An 18,516-nucleotide genomic window follows, 5' to 3' on the forward strand; every position below is an offset into this window, starting at 1 on the left:
AGTAGGTCATTTGGCTCTTCAAGCCTGCTCTGCCATTGAATAAGATCATGGCTCATCTGATCTTGGCCTCAACTCTACTTTCCTGCCCACTCCCCAGAACCCTCGACACCCGTGTCGTTCGAAAACCTGTCTATCCACCTTCAATATATTCAATGTCCCGGCCGCCACAGTTCTCTGGGGTAGAAAATTTCAAAGATTCACGACCCTCAGAGAAGAAATTCCTCCTCATTTCCGTTTTAAATGGGCGACCCCTTATTCTGAAACTATGACCCTAGTTCTAGCTTCTCCCACGAGGTGGAACATCTACTCTGCATTTACCCTGTCAAGGCCTCTCAGAATCTTTTATGTTTCAATAAGATCACCTCTCATTCTTCTACACTCCATTGAGTAAAGGCCCAACCTGCTCAACCTATCTTCATAAGACAACCTCTTCATCTCAGGAATCAACCTAGTGAACCTTCTCTGAACTGCCTCCAATGCAAGTATATCCTTCCTTAAATAAGGAGACCAAAACTGTACGCAGTACTCCAGGTGGGGTCTCAACAGCACCCTGTGCAGTTGTAGCAAGACTTCTCTACTTTTATAGTGCATCCCCCTTGCAATAAAGGCCAACATTCCATTTGCCTTACTAATTACTTGCTGTACCTACATTCTTTTTGTGTTTCATGTACAAGGACCCCCAGATCCCCCTCTACCGCAGCATTTTGTAATCTCTCCCCATTTAAATAATTAGCTTTTTTATTCTTCCTACCAAAGTGAATAACCTCACATTTTCACACATTATATTCCATCTGCCAAATTTTTGCGCATTCACTTAACCTATCGATATCCCTTTGTAGATTCTTTGCGTCCTCCTCACAACTCGCTTTCCCGCCCATCTTTGTATCATCAGCAAACTTGGCTACATTACACTCGGTCCCTTCATCCAAGTCATTAATATAGATTCTAAATAGTTGAGGCCCCAGCACTGATCCCTGTGGCACCCCACTAGTTACAGTTTGCCAACCTGAAAATTACCCATTTATCCCAACTCTGTTTTCTGTTAGTTAGCCAATCCTCTATCCATGCTAACATATTACCCCCCAACCCCGTGAGCTCTTAAATTGTGCAGTAACCTTTTATGTGGCACCTTGTCGAACTGTGTTGTCTGAGGCACAGTTCCACTCCTGAGGCAGATCTGAATTTGGGAGCTGTCATGTCCCCTGTCACCAGTAAAACCAAACCCAGCAAAAGTTGCTACCTTCATGAGGTGGAGTAAGGAAGAAAAGTCTGAAATGAAATGGCGGACGAGCTAAGTAGGAGGATTAAATTGGGGGGGTGGGAGGGGAGGGAGAGAAATTGCTGTCGGAGGCTGCTTTCGTATGAACGCCTCCGACCTGGAAGAAATTTACGAAATACCTAGTGATCCCAGAGGAATGTAGAGTATCCGGTCGGAGGCCTAAATTCACTGCTCAGTGCATGAGATGTCTTTCAGTTACGTACCTACAAGCTGGAGTCATGTGGGCCTGGACCACCAATCATTATGCAGTTTTCTCATTGATAAAAATGGGAGCTCTGTTTGTATAGACTCCCATTACTATCAATGAGAAAAACCCCAAGAACACTGAAACACAGCATAATAAATAAATAAATAAAACACACCACATATTTAAAATGAATTGTAATTAAATGTTTTTGAAAAAAAAATATTTGGGGGAATCTTTTGTGTTTTAATAGTGTTAAAAATAAACTTGCCTTAACTGACAGGGTTTTTAATATAAAAATGAGTATTTAAATGTAATTTTTATGTTTTAAAACTCTTCCGCTGATAAAAGTAGGCTATGCGCCTGCTTTTACCAGGCGTAAAAGTTTGAAGGACATTCGCTGGGCATGAGTTGGGCAAATAGCCCAATCTCTCCCGTGTGGATGTCCTCCTCCCAGGGATGCGGAGTATCTGTATGGAGAAATCTTGACAGATTGGAAAAGCCGTTTTTTGGCGCATGCGCATCGCGCCCCAAAAAACGGCTTGTACGAGGCTTCACCAGGTCCGTGCACATTTCATACGGACCCGACCAGGCCGGAATTTTCGGCCCATTAGCTCAGAAATTAAATGACTGGTTGTTTTCTGTTGGACTGTTTAAATTTGATGTCTGCATACCTTTGAATCAGAACTAACAGAAGAATTAAGTTCCACTGTCTATTTACAGGAGATCATCAGTTCCTTGCCTAACTTGATCAACAATAAATATGGCAAAAAAGTCTTGGTGTATTTACTAAGTCCGAGGGACCCAGCACATAGCGTGCCGGAAATTATTAAACTTCTACAACAAGGTGATGGCAATGTTCACAGGTCAGAATGCTTTACTTGTTCAAATTATTGCAGTTGTTGTGTTGAGGGATTTGCCTTTTTGATCTTAAATTTTAGGATGCTCTGTTAATTTCAATGAGAACATTTGAAGTTCATGTAGATAAATGAACAAAGAAGGTAGAATCTAAAGCGGGCAGAATCTAAAGCAGTTGAATAATGAATCTTCTGCAACTTATGATTGGGTGAACATTTTGAAAGATTACCAGGGTGGCTGGTGGAACAAGAAACCTTAATGGGTTTCAAGAAGGAGTTGGACAGGTTCTTTTCAACAAATAGGATTTTGGGTTATTAGAATGCACCAAGGGAACACTGGGTAAGTGGGCTGGATGGAATGACAGTTGTCTCCTGTATGAAACTGTTGCTATGTTTGCAGTTAACAACCCTCTACCCTCCCCCTTAACAAGTCTCACAATTTTGTTAGGTCACCAATCACACAGAAAAAACATTTTTGTAAAATACGGGATTTCACTTTATCAGCCATACAGATTAGGAAGGCCACGGGTTTAGCCCCAGTCTGAGTAGTTGTCTTATCTCAGCTGAGGTACAAATAGGGACACTATAACTGACATGAGCACCCTTGAGTTATCATAGGAAAATTTATCCAGGGTACTCATTTGTGAGTATTATATGATTTGCCCCTCCAGAAAGCGTGCATGTGTAGACATTGAATGAGGATACGATTAGGCTCAGCTCAGATGTCCTCGCCGATTAGAAATCCCTTCTGTCACTTGTCAAGATTTACATGTAGATATTCATAGAATGGTTACAGCACTGAAGAAGGCCGTTCAGCCCGTGCCAGCTCTCTGCAAGAGCACCTCAGCTAGTCCCACTCCCCCGTCCTTTTGCCTGCAAATTTTTCGCCTTCAGGTATTTACCCAACTCTCTTTTGAAAGCAGTGATTGAGTTTTCCTCCGCCACCCTTTCAGGCAGTGAATTCCAGATCCGAAACACTCGCTGCGCAAAAAAGTTTTTTCTTATGTCGCTTTTGGTTCTTTTGCCAATCTGTGTCTCCTGGTTCTCAACCCTTCTGCCAATGGGAACAGTTGCTCTCGATCTACTCTGTCCAGACCCCTCATGATTTTGAATACCTCCATCAAATCTCCTAATCTTCTCTGCTCGAAGGAGAACAACCCCAGCTTCTCCAGTCTATCCACATAACTGAAGTCCCTTATCCCTGGAACCATTCTTGTAAATCTTTTCTGCACCCTCTCTAAGGCCTTTACATCTTTCCTAAATTGTGTCCAGTGTTTTATACAAGTTCTTCATAATTTCCATGCTTTTGTACTCTATCTCTATTCATGAAGCCTAGGACCCCCTCAACCTGCCCTGCCACCTTCAACGATTTGTGCACATATACCCCTAAGTCTCTGTTCATACGGCCCCTTTGGGATTGTACCCTTTACTTTATATTTCCTCTCCTCATTCTTTCTACCAAAATGTATCACTTCGCACTTTTCTGTTTAAATTTCATCTGCCACATGTACACCCATTCCACCAGCCTGTCTGTCTTCTAGAAGACAATCACTATCCTCCTCACTGTTCACTATACTTCCAAATTTTGTGTCATCTGCAAATTTTGAAATTGTACCCTGTACACCCACATCCAAGTCATTAATCATGATCGGCAGTCCCTTGAAATCGAGAAAGACATGCTTCCACTACAAAAGTGACTGTACAGTCCAACACGTGAATTACAGTCTCTGTCACAGGTGGGACAGACAGTGGTTGAAGGAAAGGGTGGATGGGTAGTCTGATTTTTCTGCACGCTCCTTCCGCTGTCTGCGTTTGGTTTCGAGGCTCGGTGTTCAGCGCCCTCCTGGATGCTCTTCCTCCACTTAGGGCGGTCTTGGGCCAGGGATTCCCAGGTGCCGATGGGGATGTTGCACTTTATAAAGCTTATGGTCTGCAGGGCAGTAGGAATACGCACCCTCCTATATGGCTCAGAGACGTGGACCATAAACAGTAGACACCTCAAAGCGCTAGTGAAGTACACCAGCGCTGCCTCCACGAGATCCTGCAAATCCACTGGGAGGATAGACACACCAACGCCAGTGTTCTCAATCAGGTCAACGTCCCCAGCATCGAAGCACTGACCACAGTCGACTAGCTCCATTGGGCGGGCCACATCGTCCGCATGCCCAACACAAGACTCCCAAAGCAAGCACTCTATTTGGAACTCCTACATGGCAAGTGAGCCCGAGGTGGGCAAAGGAAACGTTTCAAGCTCACCCTCAAAGCCTCCTTGATAAAGTTCAAGTCATTAATATATATCCAGAAAAGCAGTGGTTCGAGTACCAATCCCTGGGGAACACTGCTTCCTCCAATCCGAAAAACAACCGTTCACCAGTACACTCTGTTCCCTGTCACTTAGCCAATTTCTTATCCATGCTGCCACTGTCCATGTTATTCCATGGGCTTCAACTTTGCCAGCAAGCCTATTATGTGGCACTCCTTTTGGCAATCCATAAACACCATGTCAACTGCATTGCCCTCATCAACCCTCTCTGTTACTTCATCAAAAAACTCTGATCAAATTGGTTAAATGATATTTGCTAACAAATCCGTGCTGGCTTTCCTTAATTAATCCACACTTCCATCAGCATCTTAGGATGCATCCCATCCTGTCCTGGTGAATTACTTTAAGTAAGTACAGCCAGCCTTTCTAGTGCCTTGTCTTTATCAGTTCTCATCCCATCCAGTATCTCCTCTACCTCCTCCTTTACTATGTCTATGGCAGCATCTTCCTTGGTGAAGACAGATGCATAGTACTTATTCAGTACCTCAGCCATACTTTCTGCACTTTTGAAAGAATAGAGGCTAGAAACTGGGGATTACATGGACATTCAAGGGTGGACATTTTGAGGGATTATAATTGTTGTGAAAACAGTTGAAAATGTCTGCTAGCTCACAAGCTAAGGCTATAAATTCTGCCAACATTTAATGTAGTTCTTGAAATCTTTAGCATTTTTTCTTCAATTTGAAATATTACTGGATAAATGTGATATTTCTATTAAGTTGAAAAATATTTTTTGATTCTTAATGAAATTTCATATGGGAACAGTAGCATGGTGCTTATGTTAGTCGACTAGTAATCCAGAGGCCTGGACTCATAATCCAGAGACGAGTTCAAATCCCACCACGGCATCTAGAGAATTTAAATTCAGTTAATCAAATATATTGAATAAAAAGTTAGCATCCGTAATGGTGACCATGAGACTATCGGATTGTCGTAAAAACCCATCTGGTTCACTAATGTCCTTTAGGGAAGGAAATCTGCTGACCTTATCGGTCTGGCCTATTTGTGACTTGAGACCCACAGCAATGTGATTGACACTTAACTGCCCTCTGAAGTGGCCTTGCAAGCCACTCAGTTGTACACAACCACTATAAAAAACAATACTTGCAGTGGTTCAGGAAGGTGGCTCATCATTATCTTCTCAAGGACAATTGGGGATGGGCAATAAATGCTGGCCTTGCCAGCGACTCCCTCAGGAACGAGTATTTAAAAAAATATATATTTTTATTAATGGATAATCTGGAAAATTGACTATTACAAATGAAAATGAGAACAAAAGTATATACCATGGAATTGATTTAAATGCATTACTTATATATATCATATACAAAAATGAAGTCCTGAGAATCAAAAGATTTCATTGTTTATTACACCAGTAAGAAGGATACAAACATTCGTCATCGTGAGCTGCTCGAAGCCATCTCTCCACATTTGCTGCAATACCTGCAGGAGAATGCTCGTGAAATGGTGATGAATAAAGCAACAAGTGTCATTGTGGCAAATATTCTTGGCTGTGCCATTGGTGATATCCAGCCAGCCATTAACGCTATAGCAAATGTGGCTGCAGAAGATTTTGTACCTGGAGGCAATAATGGTGAGGTAATGTACAAACATGCAACTTTTGTTTTTAACTCTATGGGCTAGATATTGGTCTTTTGGCGATTAGCAGTATTTCTGCAGCATTTTTCTCCAAAAATACCGTTGCAAATACCGCTATTTTTTTAAAGGGGTAAAATTGGCAACAAAATGTGCCAGATGGTAAAAAATCGTCGTTGCACGAGGATTCGCGGTGGAAACCATGGTCCTCTCCACCTTTTAGTTTGAGGCTGATTACCGATAAAAAGACGGGTCTGGGAGGGGAGAAAACACACGCACAAAAATTACAAAACATTTACAAGACCCTTAACTAAGTAATAGCTGCAAAAGAATTAAAAAATAAAAACTTTAACTTACCTTTTTTTGCATGACGGCGGTCCGCTTTTCAGCGGTATTTCAAAACCACTGACTCACAACTTTGGTCAATTTAGGTGAACACCTTTTACTGTCAAAAAAGGCAAAATATTGCTCGAAAAACAATTTCTAGCCCCTTGTATCTATGTGGCATTAGGCATTCTACATCTTGAACCATTAGAATTACATTGTTTTAAAGCAGCATTTAACTTCATTTAGCCTTTTTTAAAGTTTGGATTGCTATATTCTGAATGCAGAAAGCTGCATTTAATTTTCAAGATCAACAGATTCTCTTTAAAGGACACTGCATCCATTTAATATCTTATGCAGAACCATTTCTTTCAATAATGCAATTATTCCTGCACTGAATGCTTGAGGCACACAATTGCTTTTTCATCTTGTAGAAATTTCACATTTTGTTTTGCCATTTATCCTTTTACAATGCTTAGTCACATACAGGGTAAACATATTTCCGTGCAGTAACCAAGATTTAGTAACCAAAATGGCAATAAAAAGACCAAAAAGGCTGTTCTACCGATTTAATTTTTTTTCTCATTTGATCATTTAAGATGTATGACTTTATCTTGTCCTGTCAGATCAGCCATGATCTTATTGAATGGTGGAGCAGGCTCGAGGGGCCTAATGGCCTACTCCTGTTCCTATTTCTTATGATCAAAAGAGAATTGCAGTATACATGTACCAGTCAGACTGTGGTCACACTAGTGCAATTAAAAACGCTTCTGGGAGCCAGGTACATTAAGAGCAAAAGAGATAAATAGCTGATGGAGGACAATGGATTTTATGTAATGTGGACTTATGCAGGTGTACTTTGGAATGCTTACTAATCACTAAGAATATCCTACTTGATACTAGTCTTAAAATTAGCTAGTTAAAATGTATTTGGGATAATCTAGTCCTATTAAGTGACACAAAATTAGTAACTACCGGATGTTGGGAGTTTCTGACTGTACAATTAATCCATTGTAAAGAATTTACTCAGTGGAGCATATCGTCTTTTTAGTTCTTTCTTCTTGTGTAAGAGTTTACCACAAACAGGTGGTAAATGACCAGTTATATAATATTAACAATGGCCATTTATTTCAGTAAGTATGATTTTTAAAAATTGAAGCCCCCGTTTCAAATGTTAGTTTTTTAAAATCTTTTTTTAAATAGAGTTATTGTGGAATTTAACTCTGAACAAATTGGTAACTGGAGCATACCTGAAATGTGATTTTTTTTTTTTAAATTCCCTCTTCCTATTTTTAGCTCCACATGGCAGAGCACCCTGCAGGCCACCTGGTTCTTAAATGGTTAATAGAACAAGATGGAAAGATGAAAGAACTTGGAAAGTCAGGTAGGGAAGATTGCATTGATTTTAATGTATGCTTTCCAGGACATGTTGAAGCACCTTTGGAATAAACTAAAATGGCATTTTAGAGGGGCTCTCAGTTGTTCAATTGACTGAGTTTAAACATATGTTTTGGTTGGTGAGATGTGGAGGGACATTTTAATAGCCCACTTCCCCTCACCAGTTTGGGTCTTGTGCACATCCTGGAAGTAAGCATAAACTAGTACAGGCAAAACTTGAGCAACCGTGGACACTGGAAAATCAAATAAAGGTGGAATAAAATCTCTTTCAAATTAGCATTTGAGAATATTATGTGTTATTTCTTGGAGGTGCTTTATATTGAGCAGAATCCTAAGTGAATCAAAAGCTTTCAGTAAAAATAATGCAAGAGCACTTGAGTAACTTTAAAGTCAATTCTTGGTCACAGCTGTGAGTGCACTATTTTGTCTTTCTTCAGTGTGGGAATAGCATTCTCAAAGGGGCTTCTCCAGCCCTGAGATGAAACCTCTCTGGGTGGAGGGGAGGGGCGGGAAATGGTTATTGCCTTCATTCTCCTTCATCTGATCCCATTCCGATGCACTATAAGCAGTCATTGCTTCTAGCCCGAGTGAACATGGCCTTTGATCTCCCCTCTCCATTGTTTCCCTGCCATCAATTTTAAAAACTTCTTCTGCTGCATTCCTGTCCACACAACACAAATAAGCTTTAAGCTCTTTAAAGCACATCAGATTTTAAGAATGTAGTAATTCCTTTAAATGACTTGAGCCACTTCCCTGGTCATGGCTGTGGCTATAGTGCATTTCACAGAAGTACCCCACAAACCTCCCCCACCATCCCCCGTATTGCTATTTGCAGATCAGACTCTACACCCCACCATGGTTCCACTGCTGCCACACCCCGCCACTTCCCTGCTCCCAAATCCAAAACCCGGCTCCTAAACTAAAACCCCTCTGCTGTCCTCGGCTACTCTTTGAAAGTATTAAAATCGCCTCTGCATACTTGGAACATCTCTGCATTCTAGACTTTAAAAAAAAACTTCCCTATATAGCTAAACAAATATAATAATGAAGGCCAATGTTTTACAACTTACTCAAAAATGTTGACATTTCATACGGACACAAATATACTGCTAACACATCCATAGCATACATATTGGAAAATTGTACAGGGACTTAAGATACCTAACCATATATTCCAGTCTAAATTAGTCATGCAGGGAATGCAGTACATCACTAAGAGAAGTGCAGTTTCACATTTGTGACCATAAATTTAATGCCAACAGAGTTAAGTGCATCACAATATGTCATCAAATGGGTTTTGCATTCTAACTAACATAATTACACATACTGTGCCAGATTACAATATGGTTTCGCAAGTTTAAATTTACTGCATCATTAATGCATCATTAAGTTCCAGTATTCAGCTAACCCTGTGACATAAGCATAAGAAATACAATTGTTCTTTTGTAGATTAGCTGCTATGGCATTGAGCATTTTTGCCTTCCTCTTGGATGTTTTGCCTTCTTTAGGAATGCCCGTGCTGAGTTGTAGTCTTTTTTTCAATAGACTTCTAGTGCTAGCCCAATCTAACTTTGCTTGTATGCTATTTCTCAGTATTGTTACCAAAGTTCTGTGTGCTCAGAGATTTAAGCTATTGACAGTTGTGACACACTTTGAAGTTTTCTTCTGTTCGATTAAACACAAGCTTCTAATTTCCATTCTGAACACACTTTAGAAGATGCATTTCCAAAGCTCTTCGTAAATTTCTGAAATCTTGCCTAAACCTTATTTTATCTCAAAGGGATCCCATAAGAGGGTTATTAGTGACCAACCACGATTAATTAATTCATATGGATCCTTTTCCAAGGTGTCATTTAACTGAATAGTCACCTGTCAGAAACTATAACATCCATATTTGAATTAGTTTAATGAAAAACATGACTCCATTAGGTGTTGGGATTTTTTTCATTTTGCTGTTGCCTAAATCGTGATAAATAAAGACAGCCTTCTGATATCGGGGATGTTCAAGGTTCTTGTGCTTTAATGCATAGTACTTTAATCAATCTGATCTGCAGTATTGCTATACTACTTTATCACCACTGCACTGGTGACTCTCCTCTTGCACATGGCAAAGTGGGGAAGGACTTCAACCATGTTAACATGCTGTTGGCCTGCTTTAACTCCAGTTCTATTGCATCACATTGGTCAATTGTCTTTGTTTGAAGTGTTAGCATGTGAATACTACTGACAAAAGTACTTTACTATATAAACTATTAGACCTATCGTAACTTATTTTCGAAATTGATATTGAAAGGATAAACTTTTAATTTAAACCTGCATTAAGGGTAGACTGCATGCCAACAAACTATAGGCATTTATGCTTTACAAGGACAAATATTTGAAATCTGAACTACAATTTAATCAAAAAATAAATCAGTGATGCATACATTCCTGTTTTGTTGTGCACAATGATAGTCTGACACTTTTTAGAAACATCTTTAAGCTTTCAAGTCAAGATTCAAAGCCCAATTAGATTATGCTGGTTCTCCTTTGCATTGGCATTCTAGAAGGTTTATCACAAAGGTAGATTAATCATTGCATTCTCCTTGACCTGTTTGGACAATTCTGTTTGTGCCCTTGTTATACTTACCAAAGTAAATTAATCATTTGAGGATCAATTGTGCTGTTGCAATATTGTGAAAGATTATTTGCTGCAGGTGAAGTGTAACTGCTCCAGAATAATACCAACAAATCTTATAAGGGGCAACAATAAAACATTCTGAAGAAAATTACTTAATGACAATTCTTAAATCTTTATTACAGAATGCTTTGCAAGAACATTAATAGAGTATGTTGGGATTCAGAATCTAAAGACCTGGGTGCAGGTAAACCGTGGAGCTATTGTGCTTTGTTGGTAAGTATGAAATTACTTTCTAATTCCTGGTTACAATATAATTTTTTTGTAGATATATATGAATATTAAATAACTTGTGCACCAGAATTGCGCAGTGCTTTCACTGTAATTTTTTATTTAGTAGCAGTATTGGAAAATACTGCATTCTGGCCAAAAACGATGTGCTCCTCAACAGCATACATCCCTAAAGTTCTCATTACATGCAGAGACGTTTTACAAAGTGATGGATAGTGAGTGTATGCAGATTGGGGATAGGGAAGCAGGCCAAGAGGGATAAAAATACATTTGAAGGAAAGGGTTAGATTTTTGAAGGATGGGAGAAAGGTGGAGATGCTGAGAGGAAGATCTAGAGGATATTGTATGCTTCTGATGATTGGCCTGCAACGCTTACCTGATTGGTTGCGCAGACCATGATACCGCTCCCAATGTTGCTGCATTAACATCCTGGTGGTCACCATTAACATGAAACTCATCTGGATCAGCCACATAAATGTTGAGGCTATTAGAGCAGGTCAGATGCTGCGTGTTCAGCAGTAATTGGCACACCTCCCATCGCTCCAAAGCCCCTCTATCACTTACAGGGCACAAGTCAGGGGTGTGATGAAATACACTTCACTTGCCAAGTTGGGTGCAGCTGCAGTAATACTAAAGAATCTCAACACCATCCTGGCCAATGCAGTTTTTGTTTGGCAGTTCATCAACTAGCCTAAACATTTGCTCCTTCCACCACCGGATTACTGTGGCTACAGTGTGTACTATCTATAGGCTGGACTGGAGCAACTCGCCAAGATTTTTTTCGGCCACACCTCCCAAACCCGCAACCTTCACCGCTGAAGTAACACCATAACCTCTAAGTCACATTTCCCACGAGAAGTTTAATGGTGTCGTCTTTTCTATCCAAAGACTACATTTATCATTGTGTTGAGTAGTCACTATTTTCTGGGCAAAAGATCAATGTGTGTCACAGGTATATTTTCACAGACTTTGCTGTACATTCATGCAATTTCTGTTTCTTCAATTCAAATTCAGAAAGGCAGTTCATTTCTTGGAGAGCAACCAACAATAGTGGGGAACCAAGGGGCTAATAAGAGTGAGGAACTTGAAAAGTTAACTAATATCAGTAGAGAAAAAGTACTTGAAGAACTAATGGGACTAAAAGCCAACAAATCCCCGAACCTGATGGCCTACATCCTCGGGTTCTAAAAGAGGTGCCTGTAACCATAGTGGATGCATTGGCTGTGATTTTCCAAAATTCCCTATATTCTATAACGGTCCCAGCGGATTGGAAGGTAGAAAATGTAAGGCTGCTATTGAGGAGGGGAGCGAGAGAAAACTGGGAACTACAGGCCAGTTAGCCTGACATCAGTTGTCGGGAAAATGCTGGAATCCATTATTAAGGAAGTGGTAACAGGGCACTTAGAAAATCATATGATTCGAAAGAGTCAATATGGTTTTATGAAAGGGAAATCATGTTCGACAACTTTATTAGAATTTTTTGAGGATGTAACGAGCAGGGTAGATCAAGGAAAACCAATGGATGTAGTATATTTGGATTTCCAAAAGGCATTTGATAAGGTGCCACATAAAAGGTTATTACACAAGATGAGGGCTCATGGGGTTGGGGTTAATATTTTAGCATAGTTAGAGGATTGGTTAAAGGACAGAAAAACAGAGGATAAACGGGTCATTTTCCGGTTGGCAGGCTATAACTAGTAGGGTGCTGCAAGGATCAGTGCTTGGGCCTCGACTATTTGCAATCTATATTAATGATTTAAATAAAGGGACTGAGTGCAATTTATCCAAGTTTTCTGACTATATAAAGTTAGGTGAGAAAGTAAGTTGTAAGGGTGACACACACAGCCTGCAAAGGGATAGAGGTGTTAAATGAGTGGGTAATAAGGTGGCAGGCAGATGGAGTATAACGTGGGGAAATGTGAGATTATTCACTGGTAGGAAGAATAGAAAAAAATGAATATTTAAAAAATGTTGACAAACTATTAAATGTTGGTGTTTAGTGAGATTTAGGTGTCATACTAAAAACACAGTTAGCATGCAGGTACAGCAAGCAATTAGGAAAGCAAATGGAATGTTGGCCTTTATTGCGGGGGTTTGGGGGGCGGCGGTGTTGGAGTGCAAGAGTAAGAAAGTCTTACTACAATTGTGCAGAGCTTTGGCGAGACCATACCTGAAGTACTGTGCACAGTTTTGGTCTCCTTATCTGAGAAAGGACATGTATGCCTTAATGGCGCTGCAACGAAGGTGCACTGGATTGATCCCTGGGATGAGACGGTTGTCATATGAGGAGAGATTAAGTAGATTGGGCCTTTTACTTTTTGGAGTTTAGAAGAATGAGAGGTGATCTTATTGAAACATACAAGATTCTGAGGGAGATTGACAAGATCGTTGCAAGAGATTTTTTTCCCCTAACTGGAGAGTCGAGAACTAGAGGGCATAGTCTCAGGATAAGTGGTCGACCATTTAAGACCAATAAGGAGGAATTTCTTCACTCGGGGTTGTGAATCTTTGGAATTCTATACCTGAAAGGGCAGTGCATGCTGAGTCGTTGAGTACATTCAAAGCTGGGATAAATAGATTTTTGGACTTTAGAGGGAATGTAGGAGGTATGATTAAAAAGTGTGCACATGGTACAAAAATTTGCTGTGTGGTTGATAATGAAGAAAGCTGTGGACTGCAGGAAGAACAGGTAGGCAGAACAGTGGCAAATGGAATTCAATCTGGAGAAGTGTCAGGTAATGCATTTGGAGGGGTCTAACAAGGCAAGGGAATACACATTAAATGGTAGGACACTTAGAAGTGTAGAGGAACAAGGGACCTTGGAGTGCATGTTCACAGATCCCTGAAGGTAGCAGGCCAGGTAGATAAGGTGGTTAAAAAGGTATATGGGGTACTTGCTTTTATTAGCCGAGGAATAGAATACAAGAGCAGGGAGGTTATGCTTGAACTGTATAAAACAATAGTTAGGCCACAGCTAGAGTACTGCGTGCAGTTCTGGTCACCACAGAGGAAAGATGTGATTGCACTACAGAGGAGATTTACGAGGATGTTGCCTGAACTGGAGAATTTTAGCGATGAGGAAAGATTGGATAGACTGAGTTTGTTTTCTTTGGAACAGAGGAGGCTGGTGGGAGACTTTATTAAGGTGTATAAAATTATGAAGGGCCTAGATAGAGTGGATAGGAAGATCCTGTTTCCCTTAGAAGGATCAATAACCAGGGGGCATAGTTTTAAAGTAATTGATTGGTAGGAGATTTAGAGGGGATTTGAGGGGAATCTTTTTCACCCAGATTGTGGTGGGGATCTGGAACTCACTGCCTGAAAGGGTGGTAAAGGCAGAACCCATCACCACATTTAAAAAGTATTGAATGTGCACTTGAAGTGCCGTAACCTACAAGGCTACAGACCAAGAGTTGAAAAGTGGGATTAGGCTGGGTAGCTTTGTTGGCCGGCACAGACACGATGGGCCAAATGGTCTCCTTCTGTGCTGTAAATTTCTATGATTCTATTTCTTATGTTCTTAAATGAGAACAGGATCAGTTGGCTTAAGGTTGATCAAGCTAACATACATGTCTCAGCTGATGCAATGGTTACTTGGTTAAGGTAAAAGCTGGTTTACACTCGGGCAATTATACTAATTTTTGTTGTTCTTGCGTTCTCAGTTTGAACTCTTGCAATATTGTTTAAATGAAATGTAATGTATATCTAATACTTTTCTTTTAAGTCTTCTTCAGAGTAAAGATGAGGATGTAGCCAGCAAAGTCAAAAAAGGTTTAAAGAGCCTCATTCCAAAGTTAAAGAAGATAGAAAATGTGAAGGGTGTGGAAATGTTGTTGGAAAAATTGACTGGCTAATGAAGACAGCGGGCAACATTGCAGCTCAGTAAAAACCAGCTCAAAAGTTTAATATTTGTAAAGTTTAAAGAAGTACTAATTAAGAATTTGTTACTATAAAGTTTTGCATATTGGGATGGCAGCAGTTACTTTCTAGTTCCTAATGCTCCAAAATAATCAGTTCTCTCAGGCAAACTTTATTCAGTAATGCAGTCACCATTCAGCAAACAGTGCCTTTTAGAGCAAACCTTGGAACTGGTATCAGATGCAGATGTGTCTTCTGGTGCACTGTTGAACATACCAACTTGGAAATAGCTGTTGGAATAATAAAACATAAGTTAACTTACAGAAGTTAGGGTTAAATTGCAGTTTATATTATATATATGTAAATTAAAATATAAGGCACAAAATGCTGATTTTGGTCTTCAACTATTTCTTTAAATAAAAATTTAATATTATTTGAGAAGATTTGGAAAAAGTACTTGGCTACTACAGCAGACTACTGCCAGCCCTATTAATGTCCGAAATGTAAATCCTGTTTGCAAAAGTTCCTCTTGTACTTTTTTAATTGGATGTCAAGTTGTGATTTTTATCCAATAAATGTAATGTATTCCATTTACTTAATGTAAAAAATGACTATTTTGCATTCCAACACCGGTTTATTAATACCTTCTTGCAATTTTATAATATAATTTACACATTCCATTACTTACTTTGTTATTAAATAAAGTCAGGTTCTCCCTATATACTCAAGTAAAATGAATAAGCTCACAAAAAGTGACATTTCTTTTTGACGCATGAAAGAACTGAATGAAACCTTCAGCATATCAATCCACATTATTCAGTATCAGTGACATTTGCAGCTTCCAACAGCATTGTGAGTTTCCAGGCTAACACGTATGTGAAAGGAAATGCATTATTTTTATTCATGCTTATGCATAATATTTTGGATTTTTTACTCTTGCATCGTGTTATTGGATACAGTTCTGTTTCAGCTTACAAAGGGTGAACTCTCAGCGATACGTAGCCATTTAGAATGTTGATTGGATGGTTCTTGGGTGAAATATGCAATTAATATAGCCACAGGTGTGTTTTCTTTTGTGTTATATTGTCCCGGATGTTGCAGTGGTAATGACAAATTATCAGCATTGAACCTCTGAAAATGAACCTAACTTCAGGATTTACCGCATGTGCAGCTAAACGCAGAAATCCTGAAGTTGCGGTCAGTCATTTCCCTACTCGGCCACCATTTATATATTTCATGTACAAGAAACCAGTTTATTGGTTTTCAGTCAGTCTCTTCTTGTTTTTCAAAAGTACTTTTCAATTTGCCTTTGAAACTACAGGAGAACGCACATGGTGGCATATGCAAGATTATAGTATCCAGTACAGCTACTGAGGAGAGGGGGTCTGTCCCACAATCATTTAACTAGGAATGAGCACTAATGCAGTGCTTCAGATTGTAGGGGTGCATGGTCACTTATGGGAGTGACACCCAACTAATGTTCAGTTATTAAATATAAATAGCCTGCATTTATTGCCTGGAGAGTCCCTGACTGAGTACAATTGACATTACAAGAAAATTGTTTCCACTTCCGTTGCATATAAGGCAGTGTTTTTCCATTTTTTTGTGTATAGCAAAAAGCAACAACACATTTGCTTACAGCACTTCAAGTGCACATCCAAGTACTTTTTAAATGTGAAGGGTTCTGCCTCTACCACCCTTTCAGGCAGTGAGTTCCAGTCCCCCACCACCCGATGGGTGAAAAAAATTCCCCTCAAATCTCCTCTAAACCTCCTACCAATCACTTTAAAACAAGGGAAATAGGTCCTTGTCCTGATCTATTTTCAAAATGGTCTCACTGCTCAAAGGAAAATAACGCAGATTTAGAAATATGCTGGTACCCTGTACAACAAATGCAGGAATCTGTTGACCTTGACGACCCCACTTTGAAAACCTTTGACTGAAGGCTGCCTTCTGGGCTGTGCCGTTGGTGTTTTTTTTCCTGCAGCTGTTTTCATACAAACATAGAAAATAGGTGTAGAAGTGGCCATTCGGCCCTTCAAGCCTGCACCACCATTCAATAAGATCATGGCTGATCATTCACCTGGTCCTGTTGCTTTCCATGTTAGAAAAAGTTCATTGTCATTAATTTTCTCTGGCTCTGTTTTGCTTCATAGTTTTCTTATTATTGATTACTACTACTACTGTTACTATTGATTTAACATTTTCTCGTGCAAATGTTGGAAAACAACCTCAAGTTTTTAAATTGCATAGACAATGCCATTGTAGTGAATCTTCTCTCTTTGCTTTTCATGTAATGGGTAAATTCTACAGAACCCAATTTTCATTTTTAATGCCTTAATTCTGATCACAAAGATCTGGATATCTGGATCATGATTCATTCAAGTAAGAGACTTGCTGTTTAAGATATATTTCTCTTCACTTCCACCACCACCAAAATAATGTTTCACACTTCTTTGCATCTGCCCACTCTGATAACCTGCCTATACCCTTTTGCAATTTCTTGCATTCTTACTAGTTTACCAATCTCTCATTTGATATCAGAAATTTTTTGATGTCATCACTCTTTGCGCATATGTCCAAATCATTTATATAAAATGGAAAACAAAAGGTTACAACAGCTACATCAACTTTAATATGTATTTAATTTCAGTAAAAGAACTTGCAACTATTTAGAGCTGTCCCCAGAGCACCATAACATAAAGCGCTTCTCAGTCAAGCAATTACTTTTGAAGATTAGTCACTTGTACGCAAACACAGCAACCACTTTGCACACAACGAAAACCCAGAAACAGCAATACGATTAATATAGAAAATGCTGGAAAACACTGAGCAGGTCAGGCAGCATCCCTGAAGAGGGAAAGAGTTCACCTTTCATCAGAACTGGGAGAGAATAGGTCTGTAATAGGATAGCGGGCAGAAAGGATTATGGTGCAAGGACAATGGACAAGTAAAGAAACAAAAGATGGGTCTAGAGCTGGTGTAAATAGTCTTAATAACAACTTGTATTTATAATAGCGCATTTAATGTAGTAAAATGTACCAAAGCACTTCACAGGAAGAAGACATTTGACACTGAACCACATAAGGAGAAATTAGGGCAGGTGATCAAAAGCTTGGTCACAGAGATTGGTTTAAAGGAGGAAAGGGGCGGTGAGGTTTACATAAGAAATAGGAACAGGAGTAGGCCATACAGCCCTTCGAACCTGCTCTGCCATTCAATAAGACCATTCAATAAGGCCAGCGGGGGGAGTTTGTGAGGCAGTCGGAGAGGCGGGAGATAGAGGAGCAACGTCAGGAGGCCTATAAAGGCCAGCGAGGAGTTCATGAGGCAGTTGAGGAGGCCAGCCGGTACAGCTGCAGCTGGGAGAGAAGGCACAAAAGTGGAAAGAAATTGAAAGGTGACGTCACAGCCAAGGGAGTAAATGATTGGCTGGTGATTGGTGAGTAGTTTTCTTTTTCTTTATCAGTAAGTAACCTTTTAGCATTGTTGCCAAATTAAGTTAATCTAAGGTTAAGTCATGGCATGAAAGCTCGGGCACGTGTTATGCTCCTCCTGTAATATGTGGGAAGTCAGGGACGCTTCCAGCCTGCAGCTCCTGACAGACCGCATTACGGCACTGGAGCTGCAGGTGGATTTACTCTGGAGCATCCACGATGCTGAGAATGACGTGAACAGCACGTTTAGTGAGTTGGTCTTACCGCAGGTAAAGGGTACACAGCCAGATAGGGAATGGGTGACCAACAGGAAGAGCAGTGCAAGGAAGGTAGTGCAGGGGTCCCCTGCAGT

The 18,516-nt window shown here is 39.9% G+C and overlaps 1 protein-coding gene across 1 annotated transcript in view; it reads left to right on the forward strand.

Moving 5' to 3' along the window:
- Positions 1–15,321, forward strand: part of pum3 (pumilio RNA-binding family member 3) — a 71,418-nt gene extending 56,097 nt beyond the window's left edge. Inside the window, exon 18 of the mRNA XM_070881296.1 lies at positions 14,594–15,321. Coding sequence (XP_070737397.1) covers positions 14,594–14,723 — 130 coding nt within the window. The 3' untranslated portion in view covers positions 14,724–15,321. The remainder of the gene's footprint in view (positions 1–14,593) is intronic.
- The last annotated feature ends 3,195 nt before the right edge of the window (positions 15,322–18,516 follow it).

The sequence above is a fragment of the Pristiophorus japonicus genome, chromosome 1 (assembly GCF_044704955.1).
Source record: "Pristiophorus japonicus isolate sPriJap1 chromosome 1, sPriJap1.hap1, whole genome shotgun sequence".
Taxonomy (NCBI): domain Eukaryota; kingdom Metazoa; phylum Chordata; class Chondrichthyes; family Pristiophoridae; genus Pristiophorus; species Pristiophorus japonicus.